This window comes from Giraffa tippelskirchi, chromosome 8, assembly GCF_054371585.1.
Source record: "Giraffa tippelskirchi isolate mGirTip1 chromosome 8, T2T-mGirTip1v1.2.pri, whole genome shotgun sequence".
NCBI classification, from domain to species: Eukaryota; Metazoa; Chordata; class Mammalia; order Artiodactyla; family Giraffidae; genus Giraffa; species Giraffa tippelskirchi.
This window is the reverse complement of record NC_137282.1, coordinates 126,098,364-126,122,348: the sequence shown is the minus strand read 5'-3', so window position 1 is coordinate 126,122,348 and position 23,985 is coordinate 126,098,364. Positions and strand designations below refer to the sequence as shown.

The 23,985-nt window shown below is 58.3% G+C and overlaps 1 protein-coding gene and 1 pseudogene across 12 annotated transcripts; one reads left to right on the top strand and one right to left on the bottom strand.

Moving 5' to 3' along the window:
- Window positions 1-163: 163 nt before the first annotated feature.
- Window positions 164-23,134, top strand: TEAD3 (TEA domain transcription factor 3). 12 transcript variants are annotated; one of them, XM_081520152.1, is made up of 13 exons: window positions 273-469; window positions 9,819-10,070; window positions 12,018-12,082; window positions 16,803-16,865; window positions 17,949-17,960; window positions 18,497-18,634; window positions 18,742-18,791; window positions 19,379-19,440; window positions 20,470-20,603; window positions 20,750-20,923; window positions 21,100-21,240; window positions 21,341-21,493; window positions 21,658-23,134. In XM_081520152.1, the coding sequence occupies exons 2-13, from the start codon at window positions 10,064-10,066 to the stop codon at window positions 21,769-21,771; spliced, it is 1,113 nt and encodes a 370-aa protein (XP_081376278.1). In that variant the 5' UTR covers window positions 273-469; window positions 9,819-10,063; the 3' UTR covers window positions 21,772-23,134. The 12 variants fall into 12 exon arrangements, with proteins under 12 accessions (XP_081376283.1, XP_081376286.1, XP_081376279.1 ...); XM_081520149.1 differs by having other exon boundaries at window positions 16,803-17,117; XM_081520151.1 differs by lacking the exons at window positions 273-469; window positions 17,949-17,960 and adding exons at window positions 7,615-7,724; window positions 17,055-17,117.
- On the bottom strand, window positions 16,186-16,435 carry LOC145517524 (ATP synthase F(0) complex subunit f, mitochondrial pseudogene; annotated as a pseudogene).
- Window positions 23,135-23,985: the final 851 nt, after the last annotated feature.

Genomic DNA, 23,985 nt, shown 5'->3' with positions numbered 1-23,985 from the left:
CCCAGGCCGGAGCCCCAGATTCCGGCGGGGAACCGGGGAGGTGGGGGAGTAGCGCCCGGCGTTCCAGGCAGGTTAGGAGCGCCGCTCCGGGCGGGCGAGGCGCGAGGCGCCCGGGCGCGGAGAGGCCGAGGGGGCTGCCGCGGGGGTCCCGAAGCCCCGGGGTGGGCGGCCGGGGCGCCGGCGGGGGGCGGCCCCGCGCGGCCCCGCCCCGCGCGGCCGGTGCCCGCCCCGCTCCGCGCCCCGCCCCCTCCTTCCCCGCAGCCCCCACCCCCAGCCCCGGCTCCTCAACACAAACTTTCCGTGCGGCTCGCTCCCTCCTCCGCGCCCGGCGCCTCCCGCTCCGGCCCGGCTCATTCCGCACATTCCGGTCAACCCCTTCCCCACGACACCCCTCCCCCGGCCCCCCGTCTTCGCTCCCTCGGGCCCGGCGGAGCCGCCCGGCCGGAGCGCCCCCGCGAGATCGGACCAGGTAAGCCGGGCGGACGCCGGGAGGAGGCCCCGCTGGGAGAGGTGGTGTGGTTGGTCGGTGCTTTGGGGGGTGGGGGGGTGAGGGGCAGTCAAGGGGGGGCTGGTTCCCAGAGCCATTGTCCAGCCTGAGCTGAGCCCCGGATCTGGGTGCCGGGAAGTTTAGAGGAAAGGGGGAGAAGCTCTCCGGGAAGCCCCGCCCACCCTCCCACTAACCCCCCGCGACCCGGACGAGTTGTTCGGGGGGAGGTCGGGGAGCCGGGAGCCTGGCCCCGGTGCCAGCGCCTGTCCAGACGTCCGCATTTGGGGGCCCGCACGGTCTGGGGTGGGGGGGCTGCTACCGGGGAGCTCGTCCCCGCAGCGCCCAGCCCCGGGCCCCGCCGCCCTTTGGACTCCCGGCTGGCGCTCTCTCGGAGCCCGCCCGGCCCCAGCTCCACGCAGGCCTCGGGCCGGGCCTCCGGGCGCCCAGGCCGGCTCCCGCGCGCGGTGCCCGCAGCCGCGCCGGACTGTGGACGGTGTCTGGCAGCCAAGCATTACGACCCCGGGCGTGTACCCCCTGAGGGGGCAGCGGCTTAAGTTGCCTTCAGTTCTGCCGCCTGCGTCCGGGTGGAGGTTTCTGAGTTCCAGCCCTGAGCTCTGTGAGCCTGGTTCCGAAGGGGACTGGATTTGGGGCCTTGTCTCGGCCACACACTTAGTCAGAGCCCGTGTTTAGACTTTAGAGGACTTGAAGGCGGCTTGTCTCCTCTAACCCTAACCCCCACCACGCACACACCACCCCCACCATTGTCTGTCATGCCCTCTACTCCTGCCTGGGGAAGGAGAGCTGGGAGTGCCTGTCTGCCTCTGGTTTCCAGCCTAGCGGGGCCCTGGGGCAGTGTCATTGAGACCAGACCCCACCGTGTCCCCTTTCCGGGAGAGGGGCCCTCAGCCAGTGCTGAGAGATTTTTTTTTTTCTGTGAACAAGGGGGATTGAGGCCTTGGGGTAGGGCTTCTCAGGGGAGGGAAGCCATCCCTCACACCTCCCTCTATGTCTTTTCTCTCTCCGGATAGAGGCAGAACCAGGTCAGGCCTGAACTTGTAGCCCAGGAGAGCAGGGGGTGGGGGTGGGGGCTGGACACAGCTCAGAGGGGCTGGTGCCCAGGGCGGCTCTGTGTATCTGGCCTCCCGCAGCCCGATTCTGTGTCCACTCGTCCGCCCCAGAGCAGGGAGGCCAGGACACCTCGTTGGCCAGAATGCTGGGGGCAGCCTGGGGCAAGGAGGGAAATCTAAAGTTGCCAAAAGTTAGAGTTTTGGTGAGAAATTAGGTCTTCCTCCCACCCAGATTCTTGCAGCTCTTTTTCCCCATAGGGTTGCCACCACAGACCATGATTCTGGGGTCTTCCTGGATCCCTGCTCGCCCTGTGAGCAGGCGATGGACAGATATCTTTTCTAGGACTAGGGTATATGATGAGGGTGACTCGTGGGACCCCAGATGCCCCCTCCTCAGAGAGGCTGGGATCCAGTAGGAATCTCAACCTCGTGGGCCTTTCCCCACCATCACTCCCCCGCCCCCCCAGGGAGGGAACAGTAATTAACCCTAATTAGCGCATTTGGCTGAGTAGGATGGTCAGTGATGGGCAGGACAGAGCTGTGTGTGTGTGTGTGTGTGTCCTGGGCCCTGCTCCCACATTCACCCTCAGGTTTACAGATCTTGGCACATTCTGAACAGTTGGGGAAATATTCAAGTGAAAAGGAGACATCTCAAACAGAGGAGGTCAAGAACTTAAGAGATCTGGCCCCAGCTGGGCCTTTAACCAGGTGTGTCATCCTGGTGAGCCTGTTTCCCTGCTTGGAATCCAGGACTTCTCTGATCCCTTTTCTCTGAGCTTCTCTGAGTCTCTTTTTGGTTCCTGGTCAGTCAGCCTTCCCATCATGGAAACTGAACCTGGTAGGGTCTGGAGAGGTGAGTGGGTGATCAAGTGAGTCTAAGGAAGAAGCTGAGGGCTGACCGGGGTTGGGGGGTGACCGAAGGCAGCGAAGCCAATGAGAGGGGCTGAGGTTACGGCAGCAGGCATCGGGGGACCAGGGGAACCAGGTGGAGTCAGAGAACAGCGCTGGGAACTGGCTGTGGGGTCTGGCAACGAATGGTGTTCAGAGGCTGCCTGGATGGCCAACCCTCTCCCAGACCCCTCTGAGGGCCCAGGGTGGAAGCTGGAAGGGAGCAAAAACTCCCAGTCCTATCCACCTCTTCGCTCAGGAAGGGAGAGGAGCCAAGGGGTCCGGCTCACAGGGAGGACAGTGGGTGGCAGGGGAGCTGGTGGTGCCAGGCCCCAAGGAGCCAAGAGGGCTCCCAAGGCTGCAGCTCTCCGTGGAGGTGGCTAGGAGGTCCCAGTCTCTGCTTCCCATGTGGGGTCTGAGGGGTAGCCTTGAAGATCCGGGTCTCTGTGGACCCCTGGGGCTGCCCTGGGGCCTTGGCGGGAGCTTCTCTGCTCAGAGCTGGGGTGGAGGCCAGCTGATCACACTTGGCCCTGTCCCTGCGGCCTCGGCCTGTCCTCCCCTTCCCCCAGTGTTGTGCCGGCCTAGGGTGGTCTGCAGGGGAGGCACTGCCCCTCGGGGCTCTGCCTGTCAGCTCAGGGTCCCACAGGAGGCTGGGAGCAGGGGACCAGAGAACTCTGTCCCTCTGTGACTCCCCAAAGCCTCAGCCCCTGAGGTTTCCTAGAGTGCTGATTGCTTCCTGTGCTCCCTGCCAGGCCCACAGGACCGGAAGTGATAGAAGGAAATGGCAGTGCAACTGTGTGTGCCTCTGGACGTGTGTGTGTGTGTGTGTGTGAGAGGCCAAGAAGAACCCCTGTGGGTGACACCGTAGGGGTGGTGCACGTGAGGGGAACTGGGGTGAAACCAGTTCATGTGTGTGACTGCACAGGAGGGCAACCATGTGCGACATTGTGACTTTGTAACATGCATCTGTGAGAGACGCTGTGACGTCCTCAGTATGTGACTGGCGCTGCAGGTGCTTGAGAGAAACTATGAATGACGTTCTTCGTGTGTGACTGATGCTGCATGCATGCGTGTGTGTGTGTGTAGGGGACCTCTGTGTGTGTGAGGGGCCATCACACAGGGTGGGTTTGTGAAAGAAAGTGTCTGCTTGACCAGCGGTGTGAGCTCACCTCCGTGTCCCGCGCTGGCTGGGATTCTGACTCTCCCCGTGTGAGGGCCACTGCGACCATGTGATGCTGTGTGTGTCCGAGGCAGGACGAGGAACACTCTGTGTGCCGGGTGTGCTTACGTGTAACACGCTGAGAAACCGTTGTGACGTGATGGACTCTACCTAGGGCAGCACGCGTGTGCTGAGAAGCCGTGGCGACGGCTGAGTGTGAAATCAGGTGTGTGGGTGAGATGGAGAAAGAAACTCCACACGCTGAGGGGACAGCGCCGCTCATGGGGTGAGACTGACTCTGTGGGTGGTCACATCTGAGATGGTTTGAGAGAGTGGGGCCATGGGGGTGACATCCTTCAGGGCTGTGGCGTATATGGCGTGGACTGCTTTGTGTGTTGAACTTGAGGGCCCATGACCCTCACGTGCGTCTACATGGCGGATCACAAAAAGAAAACTGTTGGAAACAAAGGATGTAATTAATGCTGCTGAATTGTGCACTTTAAAAAGGTACTTTTTTTTATCATGTATATTTTATCACCATTAAAAAAAAATTAAGAGACTGCCCTGGTGGTCCAGGAGTTAAAACTTTGGTGCTTTCATTGCAGGGGGCACAAGTTTGATCCCTGGTAGGGCTGCATGCAGCTCCCCCCGCCAAAATTTTTTTTTAAAAAGAAATGAGAGAGATGCAGGTGACAGTGGATGTGCAGGACAGTGGCTGTGAAGAGGAGTGTGTGTGTTTGAGAGAGAGGAGGGGCCCAGGGCAAGCTTCTGTGTTTATACATGACATTGACAGTGTGACTTTCCCGAGGAGGCAACAACTGACTGAGGGACAGGTCACAGCTCAGTCAGTGGGTGACCCAGAGTCCAAGGGGCCCTCTGACACGGTGAGAACTGTGAAACCCAGAGTCACTCCTTTACTGCACCCCTGCCCTCTCCAGCCTGGATCCCTGGTCTTCCTGGTCGGGATGAGGAGACTGGACAGAGGCTCGGAGTGAGGGGTGAAGTCTGGGAAGTGGGCCCCTTCTCTCTGCAGGAGGTTTGAGGGCTCCAAGCCTCTTGCCTCCCTCCTACACTGCTGGAGGGGGGAGACAGTGAGGGTGAGCCTTGGGGAGAGAAGCCTGGGGGGGCTTCCCCACCCACTAGGCTCCCTGAGAAGCCTGCGCCCTAGGAGAGGGGGTGGGTGGGTGGGTGCAGAGACTGGATTCCCAAATTGGAAGCACATTAATAAGCTGGGCAGCGGGGGAGCCCCCTTCACCTCCCTCCTAGTGGGCTCTGCAAATTGCTTCCTCCTGTAAAAATCTCAGCCCGGCTCTAGGGAGGCGGGTACTCCCTCCCCAGCCTGGCAGGGCATGGCCACTTGGCAGGGTCCCTCGGGGGTGGGGGGGGTCCTTGGGCTGGAGGTGGGGGCGGCGAACACCATCCGCATCCCACCCGCCCTGCGCTCCCTGTCCCAGCACAGTGCAGCCACTTCTAGGGTGGGAGCCTCTGGCAGCTGGAGAACAGCTGGCCCCACAGTGGGGGTGGGTGGGGAGGAAGGAGGGAAAGACAGAGGGGGGGCGGGGAGGCTCCCCGAGCCTTCCTCAACTGCCGGCCCCATCCTCAACCCCCCTGGCCGGTCAGCCCTGCCCTGCCCTGCTTTCAGGGCATTCGGGATGAAACTGCTGATTTCCTCATCTTCCCACCCCTTGAGGTTCTCGCTCAGCGTGAGAGCACTCTGGGGGCTGAGGTCCTGCAGGAGCGGACAGCTGCTGCCGCTACCCCCAGTGTGGACAGCGGCTCAGTCGTCCCCCTCGGTGGGGCTGCCACCTGGGGAGAGTCGGGGGTGGGATTGCTGACACCTGCCTGGACTGGCCTGGTCTGCATCTCCCTCGAGGCCCAGGCTCTGGGGAGGCCCAAACTTCAAGTCTGTCCCTGCCCCCACTTGAAAGGCAGTACAGGGCGGGTGGTCTGGAGTTGGGGGGGTGGGTGGGAGGGGTTGGGGATGGGCGTTTAGGTCCTCTGTGGCAGCCCTGGCCTCCACCCCTGGAGCTGTCCAGCCAGTTATTCCAGCAGGTCTGGCCCCAGGGAGGGGAGTGGGCTGCAGAGTACCCCTTATCTCCCTCAGGGCCCCGAAGCCTGCTCGCCCAGCCTCCTATCTCCCACCTGGCCACCACCCAGAGGCATCTTCTGACCTCCTAAGGCCCTGGGAGAAGGGGAAGCAGGTGTGACTGGTCAGATGGAAGGTAAAGGCCACATGAGACCACAGAGGCCCGCGGGCCTTGCAGTAGCAGGGAGAGGAGGGGTGGGGAGCAGCGGGCCAGGAGCGGGACGTCATCCTGGACGCGGCCCTGGTGTGGTTGCCCCCCGGCCCCCAGCGATGGCTCCCCTGTCACCCCTCCCTTCCCCTTGGGTCTGCTCAGGGCTCTGGGTCTTTCTGTCCTTGACTCCCTCTGTCGCTTTCTCTCTCCCCCCACCTTCTGGTTTTCCGCTCCCGCACAGCCTGACCTTGTCTTGGTTTATTGATTCTCCCGTCTCCTCCGTCTTGGTCTCTGACTTTTGGTGTCTCTGTTGGTCACGATCACTCGCCCCCTCCCTGCAGTGTCCGTGGAGCCCACTCTCTCCAGCGCTCTACCTGTTCCGTCTATCTGTCTCTCTCTGGATCTCACTCTCTCCCTCCTGTTCTCACTCCAACTTTCCCTCTCTGGGTCTCTCACTCTGTGACCGTCTTGTCTCTTTCTTGGCTGTCTCCTCGTCACCCACTCCCAGACTCTCCCCCATCCCGCACCCCCCATCCCTCCACCCTCTTTGCCCCTCACTTGGGCCTTTCTGCCCCTTCTCCCACCCTTCTTGAGAGCAACGCAGAGGTTCTGCACACCTGGGCCAGCGACAGTGAGCGGCTGGGGGCTGCCACCCCTCTGAACCCCACTATGAAAAGCGCAGATCAGACCCTGAGCTGGGTGGGGGCTAGCATCCCTGGGGTCAGCTCCCTTCACCATCGGCCTCAGTATTGGCCTCAGTCCAGGCCTGCAGCTGCCTGAGGGGAGCCTGTAGCCTCCTCCCTCCCTGCAGGCTGAGTCCCAGTGGTTTGGAGTCTAAGAGAAGGGGGGGCTCACTCTCTGTCCTTGCCCCGCGGCAGTAACTCTGGGAAGTCCAGAGCAGCTCCAGGCTCCCCGCACTAACCCCCTCCTGAGTGACATGGCAGGACAGAGACCCTAGTTCAGCCCCCAGCCAGGCGCCACTGCCCACCTGCCAGTGCCCCGGGTGTGCCTTGGTCTGGGGGGGGGTGCACATATTCTCACTGGGCGTCAATCTGGGCACCCACACAGAAGCATAACCTGCACACACAGTGCTCCTGGGCATGGCTGTATGGGGTGGGCGTCACCTGCAGGCCCCTGGGTGGGTGCCTCGGGCCCCCAGGAGTGTTCCTGGAAAGTGAGTCTTGCATGTAGCCTGTGAGCCAGCGGGAGGGACGGTGGTCCCGCTTCTCTCCTTGCCTCGTCCTTGTGGCCACCCCCGCCACCCCCCCAGGGCTCCCCTCCCCCTCGCCAGCTGCCAGCAGTCCCGGCCAGGGGCCCGCCGCCCCGCCCCCCCAGTCTGTCCCAGCTCCCGAGCACTGCTGTGTTCGCCATATTTGGCCACAGTGCTCCTGCGGGGGGCGGGGCGGGGCTGACATCACCCTGAGAAGGGGGGGCCCCCCCGCTGCCTGGGTGAGGGGAGGCGGGCAGAGACTTGGGGGAGGCAGGGAAGTTGCTTTGGAAAGTCTGGGGCTGGCAGGGCCCCCCATGTGCCGGGCCCCTGCTGCTCTGAGGGAGGCCTCAGGGAAGGATTTGGGGGGAAATGGGTTGAGGAATCTGTTGGGAGGGGTCTTAGCGCATTGTAATCCCTCATCTGCCTCCCTTCTAGAGCCCACCCATCCGTGGCACTGTCAGAGCTGGGGGGAGGCTCTGCATCCCAACTACCCCAGTACTGGAGCCACTGTGGTCCGCCCTACCCCGCATTACCCTCCCCCCTTTATTATGTAAACTTGGCCTCAAGGGGTTGAGGAGGGGATGGAGGTGGGGATACAGTTCCTGGGCTGAATAGAGAAGTGTGGCCCTTGTGACCCATCAGGAGCACGGCTTCCTCTCTCCATGGCTGCCCTCTGGTGTGCTGGCCTTGAAGGCTTTCCAAGGAAGGGTTATGGCAGTAACCTGGGGGTCGTTGAAGTTGCTCCAGCCACCTGGGTTGAGGGGATCCCCGGATCCAGACCCTACTAGGCAGACTGAGGATGGTTGCCATGACAGCTAGGTCTCCTTTCTGTCTGCAGATGGTGGGACTTCTCATCTTGGTTAAGAGACCGAAGTTAGATCACCTGTGTTCAGAACCCAGCTTTAGTACTCACTAGCTGTGTGTCCTTGGACAAATTGCTTAACCTCTCTGTTCCTTGGTTGTCTCATTGGTAAAGTGGAAATAATAATAGTATCCACCTCATAGGTGATTGTGAGGATGAAGTGAGTCAGTGTGTCAAGTCCCAGACTAGCGCCTACCATATGCAGGTGCTGTCATTTGTAGTAATGTGACGTGTAAACTCCATATCTACCTGACATTCAGGCACACACACACCCCCACCAGGTCTGCCCCCCACCCCCAGGCTACTAGCAAACACCTTCAAGCCTTCCAAAGTAAATAGGTGGTCCCCAAATGGAGAACCCCCACCCATTTGGCAGGGCCTGGAATTCTTGTTCGAAGGGAAAGAATTCTCTTCCCTGGCTTCTGTGGGGGTCTCCCACCTGGCTTGCTTCTCTCCGTTCAGCCCAGAGCACATCCCAGAGTCTAGCCATCTGGGGCTCTGCAGCTCCCTGGACCCTGATACACACTGGACGTGCGGTTCTGAGGCCGAAGGGCTGTGTGTGTTGGGGGACTGTCTGGGTGTGGTCTACTTTAATAACCCAGCTCAGCGTGTGCAGGAAACTCAGAGTTTATAGAGCCCTGGCCCTTCCACCATGTGGGCCAGGGCAGGGGTGGGCATGTGGGTAGTTTATGGGCTGCTGTGGGGCTGGGAGGTGCGGGAACAGGAAGTGGGATGGAGGAACGGGTGGGGTTGAGCAAGGCTGTCAGCTGGGTACCTTCTCAGCTGCTCCCTTACCCGCCAGTGTCGCTCTGTTCTCCAGGATTCCTAGGGCAGTTCCTGCCCTGAGATTAGGTTCCTTGGCAGGGTTCTCATGAGTTAGCTTTTGGGGAAGGCAAAACCCTACCCTCCCTGGATCTGGGACCCTCATCCCATGGCAGCTCCTTGGCAGCGTTGGGTTGATGTTGGGGGAGGATGAGGGGTGAAGTGTTAGTCCCTCAGTCGTGTCCGACTCTTTGTGACCCCATGGACTGTAGCCCTCCAGGCTCCTCTGTCTGTGGAATTCTCTAGGCAAGAATACTGGAGTGGGTTGCTGTGCCCTTCTCCAGGTGATCTTGCCAACCCAGGGATCGAACCTGGGTCTCCGACATTGTAGGCAGATTCTTTACCATCTGAGCTACCAGGGAAGCCCACAGGGGGGGTCCCTGATCAGGGATCCTGATGACAAGGAGGAGGAGAGGCAGGGCAAGAGGCAAGGAGCCCTTCTGAGAGCCGCAGGAACCCTTGGCCCTGCCCGTGTGGTCCTCCTCTCTTCCTCGTCGAGGTGCCTTTGGCAGCTGCATGGTCTTGTGAGCCTGTTTTCCTCATCTGAATAATGGGCATCACTCCTTGCCACCCCTCTGGCCCCCCACCCCCGCCACCTTGGTTTTGAAGGTTGAATGAATATGAAAGTACTAGTGGTGGTGGTTTAGTTGCTAAGTCGTGTCCAACTCTTGCAACCCCATAGGCTGTAAGCCCACCAGGCTCCTGTGTCTATAGGATTTTTCCATGCAAGAATACCGGAGTGGGTTGCCATTTCCTTCTCTGAAAGTACTTTTTCCCCACAAAAATGCTGTGCAGGTATAAGGCATTGTTCTTGTTGCTCTTGATCCCCACCAGTACCATGTCTTGGGTGTTAGGAGCCAGGCATCATGGTTGACACTTTGATCTTATTTCATTTTAACCCTCACAATCTCAGGGAGACCCTTCCTTCCTTTTATAAGGCTCAGGGAGGTGGAGTCACTCATCCAAGGTCACACGGCACACTGACCAAACCACCCCACCCTGGAGCACCGGCCTGGGCCCCCGGGGTGGGAGATTGCTGTTGTCTGGGAGGGCCCTGCCCTAACCCCTCTGCTTCTGCCCCCCCAGGCTCAGGCTGCCCAGTGGGCTCAGGCCCAGAGCCCAGAGCAACCAGCACAATAGCGTCCAACAGCTGGAATGCCAGCAGCAGCCCCGGGGAGGCCCGGGAGGATGGGCCCGAGGGCCTGGACAAGGGGCTGGACAATGACGCGGAGGGTGTGTGGAGCCCGGACATCGAGCAGAGCTTCCAGGAGGCCCTGGCCATCTACCCACCCTGCGGCCGCCGCAAGATCATCCTGTCGGACGAGGGCAAGATGTATGGTGCGTGCGGGGAGGAAGGGGACCCTGGGCCGGACTTGGGGAGGCGCCTGGCCCTCCCCACCCCTCCCCCTGCTCTCTGCCCCCTCACCCAACCGGTTTGGCGAAGTCCTGCGGGGCCTCCAGCCCTCCTCGGGCAGGCGGGCAGGCGGGCAGGCGGGCAGGCGGGCAGGCGGGCAGGCGGGCGAGTCTGGGCGTGCGAGCCTGTGTGTCTGGATCCTCCTCACAAACAGGCCAGGCTTGCCCCCTCCACCAGAGCGCAACCCACACACGACACCCCCCCAGCTGCCCCTCCTCTCCTCGTCCCTGCTGGCCTGGAGGTTTCAGGGTGACTCAGTGGGCCCTGGAAACTGGGTCAGTTCGGTGTGTTCTGGTCTGGACCTGAACACAGGTCCCTCTCCCAGGAGGACGTCAGGGAGCCCCCCGAGGGCTGAGGCCTGGGTGGGATCCCAGAGCAGGGGTTCCCACCATCATGCGGGGGTCGGGGAGGGGGACTGCAGGGTGGTGAGAGGCCCACTCTGGGACAGGGCCTGTGTGGGGAAGAGGGTCTCACCTCCTCCCTGGCCTCCTGCTTGCCTCCCTCTGCCACCTGGCCTACCTCCTGCCTCCAGAAGGGAGTGTCCCCCCTACCCTGTTCCTTCCTCAGAGGGCTCTCCCAGGGCTGCATTTTTGGGATAACTAAACCCTTCTGCTCCTGGCCCCTTGCCAGCATCCTCCAGCCCTCCCCTGGAGTGGGGCAGGCCGTCCGCCCATCCGTGCCCGGTGTCCAGTGCTGTGGCGGGCACAGAAGGCAGACAGCTGGGCTGCCTGGGTCCCTGTCTCCTCCCACAGGCAGACGCCCACCGCCAGCCTGGGCCCACTCATGGGGCGGGCAGGTGTTCCCGGGTGCCCTCCCCGGGATGGGGGCCACCTGCCCCCGCCGCCACCTCCCAGATGGCCGGGGCAGCCCCGCAGGGTATTTTTAGACAGGGCGGAGGGAGTGGGGTGGAGGGGGCAGGCAGGAAGGGAGGGGCAGTGGGCCTGGTTCTGTCATGGAAGAGGAATTTGGAGAATGTGGCCCTTCTGCGGAGGCTATGGAGTTGGGGGGCAGGGGGCCTGGTGTTGGGGGTAAGGGGTATGCCCCCTGAGGATGCTGACATACACTGTACCGTGTGTCCCAAGCACCACGACACCCTGCTTCACAGGGCCAAGCCCTCAGACACCAGCCAGCCTCTGGGTCCCCCGAGGGTCTGGGGTGCAGAGCAGAGTCCCCCATCCAAGGCTGACAGGCTGAGCTCGCTCTCACAGGGCGGGACAGACTGGGAACCAGTGACTTGGGGGTGACAGGCTCAAGGACACGGCGATGCGCTCAGTGACACCTGTTGACCCAGGCTGTCGGTGTAGGAGGCGTGCTGGGGACCATCCGGTCCTTCCTGCCTGTTTCACCAGAGAAGGGCAGGGACTTGTCCAGGGACTGCTGGTGGCCAGGACACTAGGACAGGGACTCAGGGCCCAGAATTCTTACAGACACACAGGGATGTGTGCCCAGGAGGAGATGTCACACACACACACACACACACAAACCCCCTCTGCGACAGCACAGTGGGGGAGGAAGCCCTGCCCGGGGCTGGGAGTGGGGGGCCCAGCTGTCCTGCTGCCCTTCAGCCACACCTGCCCCTGTCCATCTCGCAGGGAAAACCCATCAGGCTGCCTGACATTGTTCCACCTCCTGCTCTGCGACCCCTCCCCCAAAGAGCAGCCCCCCCCAGGTCCTGGAGGCAGTGGGGGAGCCCTGGGGCTTCCCCTTCAGCCTCCCTGCTTGTGCCCCTTGGGTGGCGGGGAGGGGGTGGTGGGGAGTGAAGACAGAGAGGGGGGAACGGAAGAGCAGTGGGGGGTGCGCGGTGTGGTTTCTAGCTGGGGAGGGGGCGCTCCTCTTGGCCCACTTCCCGTTTTCCTCTCATCCCAATCTAGGTCGAAATGAGTTGATCGCACGCTATATTAAACTGAGGACGGGGAAGACTAGGACGAGAAAACAGGTAAGAGATGATTTATGCTGTGTGCCCCCCCTTCCCCACCAAAAGACACCCTCTTCCCTGCCTCCTTCAGCCCTTTCCCAGCCGAGCTAGCCCACTGCCCTGCCCACTTCCTCGGATTCGCCCCGTTACTCAGCCCTGGTTCCCTGACCTGGGATCGAACCTGCCACCCGGATTGGGAACGAGTCTCATCCTCCTCTGGACCTCCGGGGACGTCCCCACTGTCCTTTGTGACCGCCCCCCCCCCGCCCCCAGATCTTTGGTTCAGCGACCACAGATCGCTGGGCAACTGTGGCAGCTGTGTGTCCCTGCCCTGAGTGGCTCACTGACCAGTCAGGGAGACGGGCGGTTGGACAGATGAATGCAGAGGACGGCAGCATGGCCGAGATTGCAGTCTGCGCTGTCAGACAAGCATCTAACCCTGAGCAGGCAGGGGAAGGGAGGAGGGAGGGCTGGGAAGGCTTCCTGGAGGAGACAATGCTCAAGATGCCTTTTTAAGAAGGAACACGATTTAGCCAGGCAGGAGGAAAGGGAGATGATTCGTCCAGGCTGAGGAAGTTGGCTATGCAAATAATAATTGTTAACGCCTCCAGAGTTGACTTTATGTTCATATATTTAGTCCTCATAGCAGCCTTGTGAAGTAGGTACAATAATTATCTCCATCTTACAGGTGAGGAAACCAAGACACAGGAAAGTTAAGTAACTTCCTAAGGTCACTTGGCAGGTAGGCAGTGGTTGGATCCACTGGACAGGAAAAGAACCTTCAGTTGGTGCAGTGTGTGGAAGGAGGGGTGGAGAGAGATTTGGCTGGCGCCCGAGGGCCAGATTTCCCTGGGGGCAGCTGGGGCCCTGGAAGGGAATAGATCAGGGAGTGGCAGCTGTTAAGGCCTGTCACCCAGAGCACCCGAGGCAGTGCATAGAGAGGGCCAGGCGGAGGCAGGGACCTAGGTCAACAGCAGTGGCCTGGGCAGCAACCGTGGTGAGGGTAGTGGTGGTGGGCACGGAAGAAACTGGTGATCTGCGAGATGACTAGGTGACTAGTCATGTGGGTCAGAGAGGCAGGCGGGAGTCAGGGACCTGGAGAACCGAGGTCAGCACCGCCCGAACCTCCCTGTCTGGGTGGGATTTGGGCCTAGCCACCCACCCCCGAGATCCCCACTGTCTCCAAGGAAGGTTCTGGGTCCACTCACCCAGTGCGGGAACGGAAATTGCTCCCCCATTGTTCAGGCCTTTATTAGTCACTCTCCCTGGGCCAGCGCATGGTGGTTGTTGTTTTTAGTTTATTATTTATTTTGTTTTACGTGGCTGCACCAGCTCTTCCTTGTGGCACACAGGATCTAGTTCCCTGAACAGGGTTTGAACCCGGGGCCCCCTGCATTGGGAGCTCAGAGTCTTAGCCGCTGGACCACCAGGGACATCCCTGGGCCAGCTCAGACCAGACAGCATTTATTCATTTAGCAAATCGTTGAGCTACACCTGTGTTCTCTCAGCACGAGGGATCCCTCCAAGAACCGGACAGACAGGGCCCAGTTCCCTGAAGCCTGGGGCCACGGGAGGAATACTAGCCGTTCAGCCCCTGGCTTCAAATACTTGCTTCTCTACCTGCGGGCAGGGGATGCCTCACCTCCCAGCCTCTGTCCCTCAGCTGTCCAGTTAGCTGAAATGTAAAACAGAGTGTATTTGTGTAGGCATTTGCCACTCCTATTGCTACTATTATTATAGTCATTACAAATAGCCATCCCAGGCACAGGAAGAGGGGACCGTCTTGGGCAGGCGTGTCCTGCTTCACCCAAAAGACGTGTTTATAGGAACCTGTTGGTCAGAGTGGGAAGGGGCCCAGGGAGGGTAGCAGATCTCTGAATTCTGGGTCCAGCATCATACCTGCTCCTGGCCAGATATCCCAAGAAAGCTGGCTGTACAATGACATTTTACATACTAGCTGTTGGTAAGCTCAGGATTTTAAAAACCTCTGGCTTTTGTCATTTTGCAAGGGTGACACTCCTCTAACTTTATTATTAAAACTCTGATGTCTGATATCTCCTTAAAGAGGGACCCAGGCTATGGTTGTGAGAACAAGGTGTGTCTTTATGTGTCACAAAGAACAATGCAAGGATTTTTGGTGGTTTTCATTTTTCTTTTAGTTGAAAAAAAAATGCAATTTTAAAATTTATTTTTTATAGCTGCTTACAGCAATTAATGGCCTTCCCTCATAGCTCAGTTGGTAAATCATCTGCCTGCAATGCAGGAGACCTGAGTTCGATTCCTGGGTCAGGAAGATCCCCTGGAGAAGGAAATGGCAACCCACTCCAGTATTCTTGCCTGGAGAAGCCCGTGGACAGAGGAGCCTGACAGGCTACAGTCCATGGGATCCCAAGAGTTGGACACGACTTAGCGACTAAACCACCACCACCACCACAGCAATTAATAGCAAGTGCAATGCCTCCATGGGCTTCCCAGGTGGCTCAGTGGTAAAGAATCTGTCTGCCAAGTAGGAGACATGGGTTTGATCCCTGGGTCAGGAAGATCCCCTGGAGAAGGAAGTGGCAACCCACTTCAATATTCTTGCCTGGGAAATCCCATGGACAGAGGAGCCTGGCAGGCTACACTGCTGGGGTCACAAAATGTCAGACACGACTTAGTGACTAACCAACATCAACAGCAATGCCTCCATATTGAAAGCACAGCTAAATATTACATTAGGATTAAGTCCCATGTGACTTTCAGCTGTCACAGAGTTGGCCATCTGGAGATAAGTCCTCTGGGCTAAGGGCCTATTGGTGGTGGCCAAGTGGGCTCTGGTGTCAGGCCACTTAGGTCCAGCTGTGTGACCTTGGATAAGTTGCTTAACCTCTCTGTTCTTTGGTTTCATCATCCCAATCATATTAAATTGGGAATAATATTAGTGCCAACTTCTTAACATTGTTGTAAAGCTCAGATGAGTTGGTACATCTAAAGTACCAGGAACAATAGTAACTGTGTGGGACTTCCCTGGTAGTCCAGTGGCTAAGATTTCGAGCTCTCAGTGCAGGGGATCTGGGTTCAATCCCTGCTCAGGGAACTAGATCCCACATGCCACAACTAAAGATCCTGCATGTTGCAAATAAGACCCAGTGCAGCCAATAAATAAATAATACATTTAGAAACAAACAAAAAATACTAGCTGTGCTCAGTAAATGCTGGTTACTGTCATGATGTGAAGTGATCAAGAATCTTGCTGGATGTAGGTCTGAATCGTGGGCAGGGTGAGATGAGAAGCACTCATTTGGGTCCTTACCAGATAACAGGGGGCCTTCCAGCAGCCCTTACATAGTAACTTTTAGTCCATGATTAAAAAGAAAAACTGTTTCTTTGTGGTGATAAAAACAATTTGCAAGGCAAGCCAACAGCAATTGCTGATACTGAAAGTGAAGCAGCTTAGAAGATCCTCCAGTTCCTTCTCGCTTGTTTCATGGGAGAAAAAGACAGATGTTTAGTTCTCCGAGGCTCAGGGTCAGATCCTTGACAATGTCAAGGGGGTATTGTGCAAGCCCAAGGCGCACCCATCCAGACTGTGGCTAGCTCAGTTTTGCCAGTTGAGGGAGGCTTCAGAAAGGAGGAGCTGGAGAAGAAATGCAGTTAAGAGGATATACTGTGTACATAGAGAGAGTACACACTGCCATGTGTTAGTCCGAGGGGAAGAAAGGCATGCTGGGGAAGGAAGCTGCATGAACCAAGCAGGAATGAGACCAGACCTGGTTCCATAGGCCAGCAAGCTGGGGTCTTGGGAGGACTTAGGCAGAGGTTCAAGGGAGACCTTCTGTAAGGGATTTGGCCTTGATGTGTAATCTGGTGGCCAGCAGGAGCATTATGGCCATGGCTAGAGTAGGATATGACTTAGCGACTAAACCACCACCACCAGCCTCTGAGATGCCAACTGGAAAAAAAGGGGGGTCCAGTGAGGAAGAAGTCCCCCGTTCTTGGAAGAATACAAAGATGCTCTTCCTCTGTTTTTTTACCAGTCATCTTTTAATGGGTGTTAATTCTCCATTAGGATACGAAAGGATTCAGGGCTGCCAGGCAAAGGTCACGGTCAGGAATGAAGAGTGTCCCTTCACATCGGGCCCTCTTCAGTGGTACTTGCGTGGCCGCTTGTGTTTGAACTCCTTGTAAGAATGGCAGTAGTTGAAAAGCATGTAAGCTTTGAGCACCATGGAAAGTCCAGTGACGCTTCCTTTCTTCACACTGACATACTTGTCATACTCTTGAAATGCTCTAGCAATGCCTTTAGGGGTGAAATCCTGTGTCAGCATCCAGCTTAGCAGCTCCCCTGTTTTGACATCCAGGAGCTTTTCCAGCCAGTGGTATGACTGATGCCATCTTGGATTCCAGGGGTCTCTCTTCCTTTACTTTAGATGCAGCCCCGCATCAGGGCACATGGCTTGGCCAGTAGAGCTTGGGCTAGATTTTACCCCTCACTGGTCAGGTGCTCTTACGCAGTGAACAGCTTGTACAATGGTACATGGTAGTCCTGGAAGCCACAGTAGGCTCGTGATCAAGACAGGCCAAAAGAGAGCAGAATCAGCAGTGCAAAGGGGTGTCTGCCCACAGGGGCCCCACAGGTTCCCCCTCACTTACCGTTGGTCCCAGGAATAAGGGCTGGGATGCTCCTTGCCCGTGGCCACCCCAGCTATGCCTCCTCACTGTCTGTGTTTTCCTCTCTGGCCGGGCACGGGGTGGCCCCTAGGTGTCCAGCCACATACAGGTTCTAGCTCGGAAGAAGGTGCGGGAGTACCAGGTTGGCATCAAGGTATGTCAGGCGCCTGACCGGGGCCTCCAGCCCCCGTCTCACTCACGGCGCCCCCTCCACTGTCTGCACGGCTCAGGCCTCTGCCTCGGCTGGCTCTCCGGCCCCACTCTGGCTCTCTTCTGGCTGAAGCTCTGTTCTTGCCTCTCCTGTTCTTCCTGCTCTTTTTCTCTTTCTTTTCTCTCTCTACAGGTCTCTAGCCACTTGCAGGTTCTAGCCAGGCGGAAGTCTCGGGAGATTCAGTCCAAGCTGAAGGTATGGGGTCCCCTGCCACTTGGCCTGGCCTTGTCCGGGCCTGGTGCTGCTCTCTGACCCCAGCCCCGGGACAGGGAACGGGTTGTGGAGCTATAGGTGAGTGGCACAGGGGTCTCAGAAATATGAGAAGCAGAAGAAGCCCAGTGGGCACTTTATGCTACAGAGGGCCACAGTCCCTGGAGACAGGGAGGAGCCCAGGAGGACAGCCCGCCCGACAGCACAGGAGAGGAAGACCACCTGGGGGTCGCTGAGGCTCACCTCTCTTCTCTTCCATTTTCCTTTTCTCCTTCCTTCTAATTGCTGCTTGCTAATTGCATGGGGACTTCGGGTGGGCAGGGAGGAGACCTGGGGGAGATGGGGGGGAGATGGGGGGACTGGCAGGCATGGCCATTCCTTGTCTCGGACACTCGATCCTGGCGGCCCCGAGGATCTTGGAGCCTGGGCTTATGGCCCCAGCCCGGGTAGGCTGCACCTCTTCTCTGCCCACGGCTGCCCAGCAGATCAAGCCTCCTGCCCCCGCTCCTCTGCCTGTAGCACAGCCCCAGTGGATGTGGACAGACCCAAAGGGCCCCAGCTTGGTCCCCTAACTAGATCTGCAGCCCCTCCACCCTCATCCTGCCCTTTGCAGGGCACCCTCAGCTGACATGGACTCCCTCTGGGTGGCAGGGGGCTGGGGGAAGGTCCACAACTGCCTCTGAGCTTCTCTGGGCCCCTCAGGACCCCAAGAGCCAGGTGGGCGTTGAGAGGAGGGCAGTGAAATGACATTCCCCCCCCTGCCCCCCCACCCTGGCTTCTCTGTCTCCTCTAATCCATCCTCCTTCTCTTCCACAGGCCATGAACCTGGTAAGTAGCACTGCCCCTGCCCTGGGGGTGGGAAAGCACCTAATACAGAATTTTCAGATTATGGATTGCAAAATCAGCATAATAGACTTTGCAAACAGCATTTCTATTTTAAATAGATGATAGTGGTTCTCAATTTTAGCTTGTATCAGAATCACCTGGAAGGCTTAGGAAGCCAGATTTCTCGGCCTTACCCTCAAAGTTTCAGATTCGTTAGGTCTGAAGTGGGGCCTGAGAATTTGATTTCTAATAAGCTTCCAGGTGATGCTGGTGCTGGTTGGTCTGCGGGCCAGACTTTGAGAACCGCTGATGAAATAGAAACTATGAGAGTGTGTGACACACAAAATAAGCAAAATGAAGGGAAATATTTTTCATGTATACTGGGTTATGGAATAAAATAAAATTATCTCTTACTGTGGATTGAAGTCAGAGGGATGATGTACACTTAGGAGACAGGGCCTGGGAGGGGGCCCCTGAGGCAGGCCCCCATCCTGTCTGTGGCCTGGCCTAGGGCCTCACAGGGCTCCTCTCCTCCCCAGGACCAGGTCTCCAAGGACAAAGCCCTCCAGAGCATGGCGTCCATGTCCTCCGCCCAGATTGTCTCTGCCAGCGTCCTACAGAACAAGTTCAGCCCACCCTCCCCTCTGCCCCAGGCTGTCTTCTCTACTTCCTCACGGGTACGGGGGTCCTGGGAAGTGGGACTGGGGTGAGGGAGTGCCTTTGGGGTGGACGAGGTGGGGGTCCTGGATACTGAGGGACCCTGGCCTTTGTCCCGTCCCTGCAGTTTTGGAGCAGCCCCCCTCTCCTGGGACAGCAGCCTGGACCCTCTCAGGAGTGAGTATTGGGACATATCCTTCCCCCACCTCTTCCTTCCCCTGTGAGCCACGCTGGACTTCCCTTCCCATCTGGGTTCCAGCAACAGCTGAGCAAAACCTTAATTTAAAAATAGAGGGTTGGAGAGCACCAGTGCAGAGAGCTAATGCATCTGTCTGTTCATTCATGTGTTTGTTCATTCATCAACCACTTGTCATCCATCGTACAATTATTTTTCACTCAGTTAATCTCTGAGTCAGTCTTTCAGTTAACAAGTGGGGTAGCCAAGTACTCTCAGCTCCTTCAATTCCAGGATGAATTTCTTCCTAAGACATGCTCTCGGTTTAATGAGCAGGTCTGCAGGGTGGGGTTTGAAATGCTACATTAAATGTGCACATCAGTTGTGAGATGCAGCCAGACTTCATAAAAGTTAACACATGAAGAAAACAAAACACTCGGGAGTTAACTGGTCGGCATACATTTCGGGGACGTGCACAGGAAGGCCAGGTTCCTCCCTACAGGGGTCCCAGATGAGACCCGTGTGACTGGGCCAGGTGGAAGGTAGGGAAGGGGGCGACCCTCTAACCAGCCTGTGCTCCTGTCTGCAGCATCAAGCCCTTTGCACAGCCAACCTACCCTGTCCAGCCACCCCTGCCGCCGACGCTCAGCAGTAAGTTCCCCGCACGAGGCAGCCACCACCACCTCTCCCTCCTTCAGCACCTGCACGTCTGCTCGGGAGAGCCTGGGCCTGACTCTGTGTGTGTGTGTGTGTGTGTGTGTACACGCGCACGTGCGCACACGTGCATGTATGCATACTGGGAGGGAGGGGTGGGCATCTGTAGGGCATTGGAACAGGCCAGGAATAAGCCCCTTACCTTTTACAGTGTTGCTTCCAGAACTCTGTTACAAGTACACACCACCAAAAGTGTTACATTGATATGTGTGTATATTTATAATTCCTTCTAGGAAAATATACCAAAATCTTCACTAAGTTTTACTTCTAGGTATTGGGATTCTGGGTAGTTTTTATTTTTCCATTTTCACTTGTCTTTTTTTTATTTTTGAACTTTTTATTTTGTACTGGGGTAGAATGGCTCCCTACTGCAGTATCTGCCTGGAGAATTCCATGGACAGAGGACCCTAGCAGGACATAGTCCATGGGGTCGCAAAGAGTCAGACACAACTGAGCAACTAACACTTATAGCCAATTAATGTGATAGTTTCAGGTGAACAGCAAGGGACTCAGCCATACATATACTCGTATCCATCCTTCCCCCCAGCAGTGTGACACATAACATTGAGCAGAGTTCCCTGTGCTATACAATAGGGCCTTGTTGTTTATCCATTTTAAATATAGCAGTGTGTACATATCCATCCCTAATTATCCCCTCCCCTCAACCACCATAAGTTCGTTTTCTAAGTCTGCCTTTTCACTTGCCTTGTATCTTTGGTTTGGACACACATTCACCGTGACACAAGGAAAAACCCACTGGTGTCCACTACTGAGGCCACAGCACACGGGGGTGCAGGCTCCGCACTGCACAAGGACAGCTGGCAAGGGAGTCAGAATCCAGCCTGTGTTCCTGTCCAGAAGCGGGGCCGTTCTCCAGCTGGCTCCCAGGCTCTGTGCGGGTGGGGGCAGCTCTGTGCGTGACCACACTGCACCCCATGCAGACGAGCCTCTGTCTCACCCTCCCAGGTTATGAGCCCCTGGCCCCGCTCCCCTCAGCTGCTGCCTCTGTGCCCGTGTGGCAGGACCGCACCATCGCCTCTTCCCGGCTGCGGCTCCTCGAATATTCCGCCTTCATGGAGGTGCAGCGAGATCCTGACACGGTACCGTGGGGTTGGGGGCCGCCGCTCAGGGTCATGGGGCTGGGACATCGTCGGGGGGGGTCTGTCTCCGTGCAGCCCATCGCCCCCCTCCCCAGGGCTTGCACGCTCACGTGCTCTCCTGACCCTGTACTGGGCCCTCCCCACAGTACAGCAAACACCTGTTTGTGCACATCGGCCAGACGAACCCCGCCTTCTCAGACCCGCCCCTGGAGGCAGTGGATGTGCGTCAGATATATGACAAGTTCCCCGAGAAGAAGGGCGGCCTGAAGGAGCTCTATGAGAAGGGGCCCCCCAACGCCTTCTTCCTTGTCAAGTTCTGGGTGAGCTCCCTCGTTCCCGATGGCCCCCTCCAGGTGCACAGTGCCCCCCCCGGGCCCGCACTCCTGACCCCTGCCCTCTCTGCCTGGGCCTGTGGGTACCATGCGGGCAATGGGCCCCCCTGGATGCCTCCCTTGGCCTCAGGCAGCACCTCACGCCGCCCTGCCCTCTCCTCCAGGCCGACCTCAACAGCACCATCCAGGAGGGCCCAGGCGCCTTCTATGGGGTCAGCTCCCAGTACAGCTCGGCCGATAGCATGACCATCAGCGTCTCCACCAAGGTGTGCTCCTTTGGCAAGCAGGTAGTGGAGAAGGTGGAGGTGAGTGGGGGGCCATAGCGATGGAGGGGGCAGGGGGGGTGCTGGGAGCGGGCAGGCCAAGTGACGCCTGCCCCCTGCCCACCTCCTGCGGCTCCCACAGACTGAGTATGCCAGGCTGGAGAACGGGCGCTTTGTGTACCGCATCCACCGCTCGCCCATGTGTGAGTACATGATCAACTTTATCCACAAGCTCAAGCACCTGCCAGAGAAATACATGATGAACAGCGTCCTGGAGAACTTCACCGTCCTGCAGGTGCGGAGGCGGCGGGGGGCACCTGGGCACAGAGGCCTCGAAGCGGGGGTGCCCAAGCCCATTCCTCAGAGGAGGAGACTGAGCCCCAGAAAGGAGGACCCCCCCCAGCCCCGCCCAGCACCCCAGCCCGCCTGACCTCCCGTCTCTTCCTACCCGGCCCCCAGGTGGTCACCAGCCGGGACTCCCAGGAGACCCTGCTCGTCATTGCTTTTGTCTTTGAAGTCTCCACCAGCGAGCACGGGGCCCAGCACCACGTCTACAAACTCGTCAAAGACTAGGGTGCCCTCCGCCCCCACCACCACCACCAGGATCCAGGACGAGTATCTTTCCCACACGCCAGCCTGGTCCCTGCACCCCAGGGGTCCAGGATGGAGGACTCATCCACCTGCCAGGCCTCAGGCCCAGGACCTGGGAGGCCTCCCCACCCACCCTTGCACGTCCACTCCCTGCCACTGTTCTGCGCTTTCATTGAAGGAGAAGAGAGGCGGGCAGGGCTCAGCGCCAGGGCAGCCTGGCCGGACGCCGACCACCGTCACCAGCTCTGCCCAGCCTCAAAAGACTGGGAGGGTGCCTTCCAGCTCGGGTGCGTGGCTGCTGACCTTTCAGGGGACTATGGTGGGTGAGGAGCCGGAGTGCAGAGGCCCCAGACGGGGGAGTGTCGAGCTGGGGTCGTGTTGGGAAGAGAGAGGGCCCGTGCTGTCTGTGTGCCTACGGTGTGCCAGGCCTGGTGCAGGCCCCCCATGCCATCCTCAGACCCTGCAGGGCGAGAGTGCGGCTCAGTGTCTCCGTGAGGGCCCCGGGGGAGAGGTGGGCAAGTTGGAGTCCTTCCCCGGGGCTGCCTGTCCCTGAAAGCCCTGGTTTACACTACCTCCATGGGGTGGGGGCTGCCCATAGGGGCCAGAGGGAGTCTGCACTGAAGGGCCAGGGTGGCTGGGTTGGGTGTCCAAACAGACCCCAGGGCCCTACCAGCCTGCAAATCCAGGCCCCAGGGGCTTCCCGTTCAGATCCAAGCTGCCCAGCCTGACCCGGTCCCAGCGCCCCCCTGAGAAGCCTCCCTGTAGGCAAGGGTTCCCAGGGGCAGGCCCGGGCTCCAAAACAGGCTGGAGGGTCAGGTCCGAGGATGGAGTCCCAGCCCCCGGGGAAGACCCGAGGCCCGGGGACAACGGGCAGCAGAAAGGTTTGACGGCTTCTCTTGCCTAAGACTTGCATCTGGTGGTGAACCCTCGGGGGACGCTGATCTCTTCTATCTTCCCCACCTCGGTCTCTCTGGCCTGGAGCTGTGGCTCCCTGCACCCAGACCTGGGACTGCTGGTTATCCCTCCCCATCACCCAGGCCCCTCTGCCTCCAGCCGCCGCCCGTGGGTATTTATGAGTTTCATATGAAGTACTGTGCCCCTTCCTTCCGCCGCCCCTGAGCTTCCCGAAGGTCTTCACAGTTTGCATATTGCTCAGGCCACCTCCAAACCCAACCTAGGTTTTATAATGTATATTATATATTTTTTGTGTATTTTTTAAAATCCAGCTGTGATGGGTTATATCATACATGTGGCACAAGGCTGGGGCAGAAGGCCTGAAGGCCCGGCTCCTGCTTAAAAAAAACAAAAAACAAAAAACAAAAATTAAAGTTATTTGTTTGTGGGCTAGCTGTGTGACCGGTTGGTTGTGTGCCAGGCCTCTCGGCTTCGGGGGGCGCTCCTCCTGGGACAGGTCCTAGTGTGTCATCCGCCCTGTCTCTGCTGGGTAGGGGGGGCCCCAATTCTACCCACACTTAAAATAGATATGTACTGGGACTTCCTGGGTGGTCCAGTGGTTGAGACTCTGAGCTGCCAATACACGGGGTGTGAGTTCAATCCCTGGTCTGGGAGCTAGATCCCGCGTGCCTTGGGGTGTGGCCAAAAGATAAAAAGAAAAAGTATCATTAAAAGAATAGATTTGATTCAAGGGTCTTGTGAAAGCTTTGCCGACTCCAACCTTTCTCGCACTGCCCCCATCCCCCATGAGTTGAGCACGGAAGTGCGACCAGCGCTGGCCTGAGCCCTGTGTTGCACTGTGTCTTAAATGAAGTGACTTGCCCCAGGTGACTTCAATACTGAGATGGGGCCCCTGTTAAATCCCCACAGCCCATAGGAGCTACTACGGGCTGTACCATCCCATCCACACTCCACACATGAGGAAAGAACCTCAGGGGAGTGAGTGCTCCCCAAGTGGGTGGCTGCTCGCTGGGGGCAGCCAGATTCCAGCCTGCCCCTGTGCCTGGAAAACCTCTCCCCGTTGAGCTATCCTGTGCTCACACAGCTGGGACCACAGAGAGGGGGCAGAAGGGGTGGGGAGGTGGTGAACTCCGTGGACAGCTGTTTATCAGAAATTCAAATTTAGGGACTTCCCTTGAGGTCCTGTGTTCCCAGTGCAGGGGGCAGGGGTTCAATCCCTGATCAGGAAAGTAAGATCCCGCGTGCCACATAGTGTGGCCGAAAAAAAGATTCAAATTCAAC

Excerpts from the sequence above, each read along its gene's own strand:
- TEAD3 (XM_081520149.1), top strand. Across the intron at positions 18,792-19,378 it reads CAGCCTGGACCCTCTCAGGA|CATCAAGCCCTTTGCACAGC; the intron begins GTGAGTATTGGG and ends TCCTGTCTGCAG. Across the intron at positions 20,924-21,099 it reads TCTTCCTTGTCAAGTTCTGG|GCCGACCTCAACAGCACCAT; the intron begins GTGAGCTCCCTC and ends CCTCTCCTCCAG.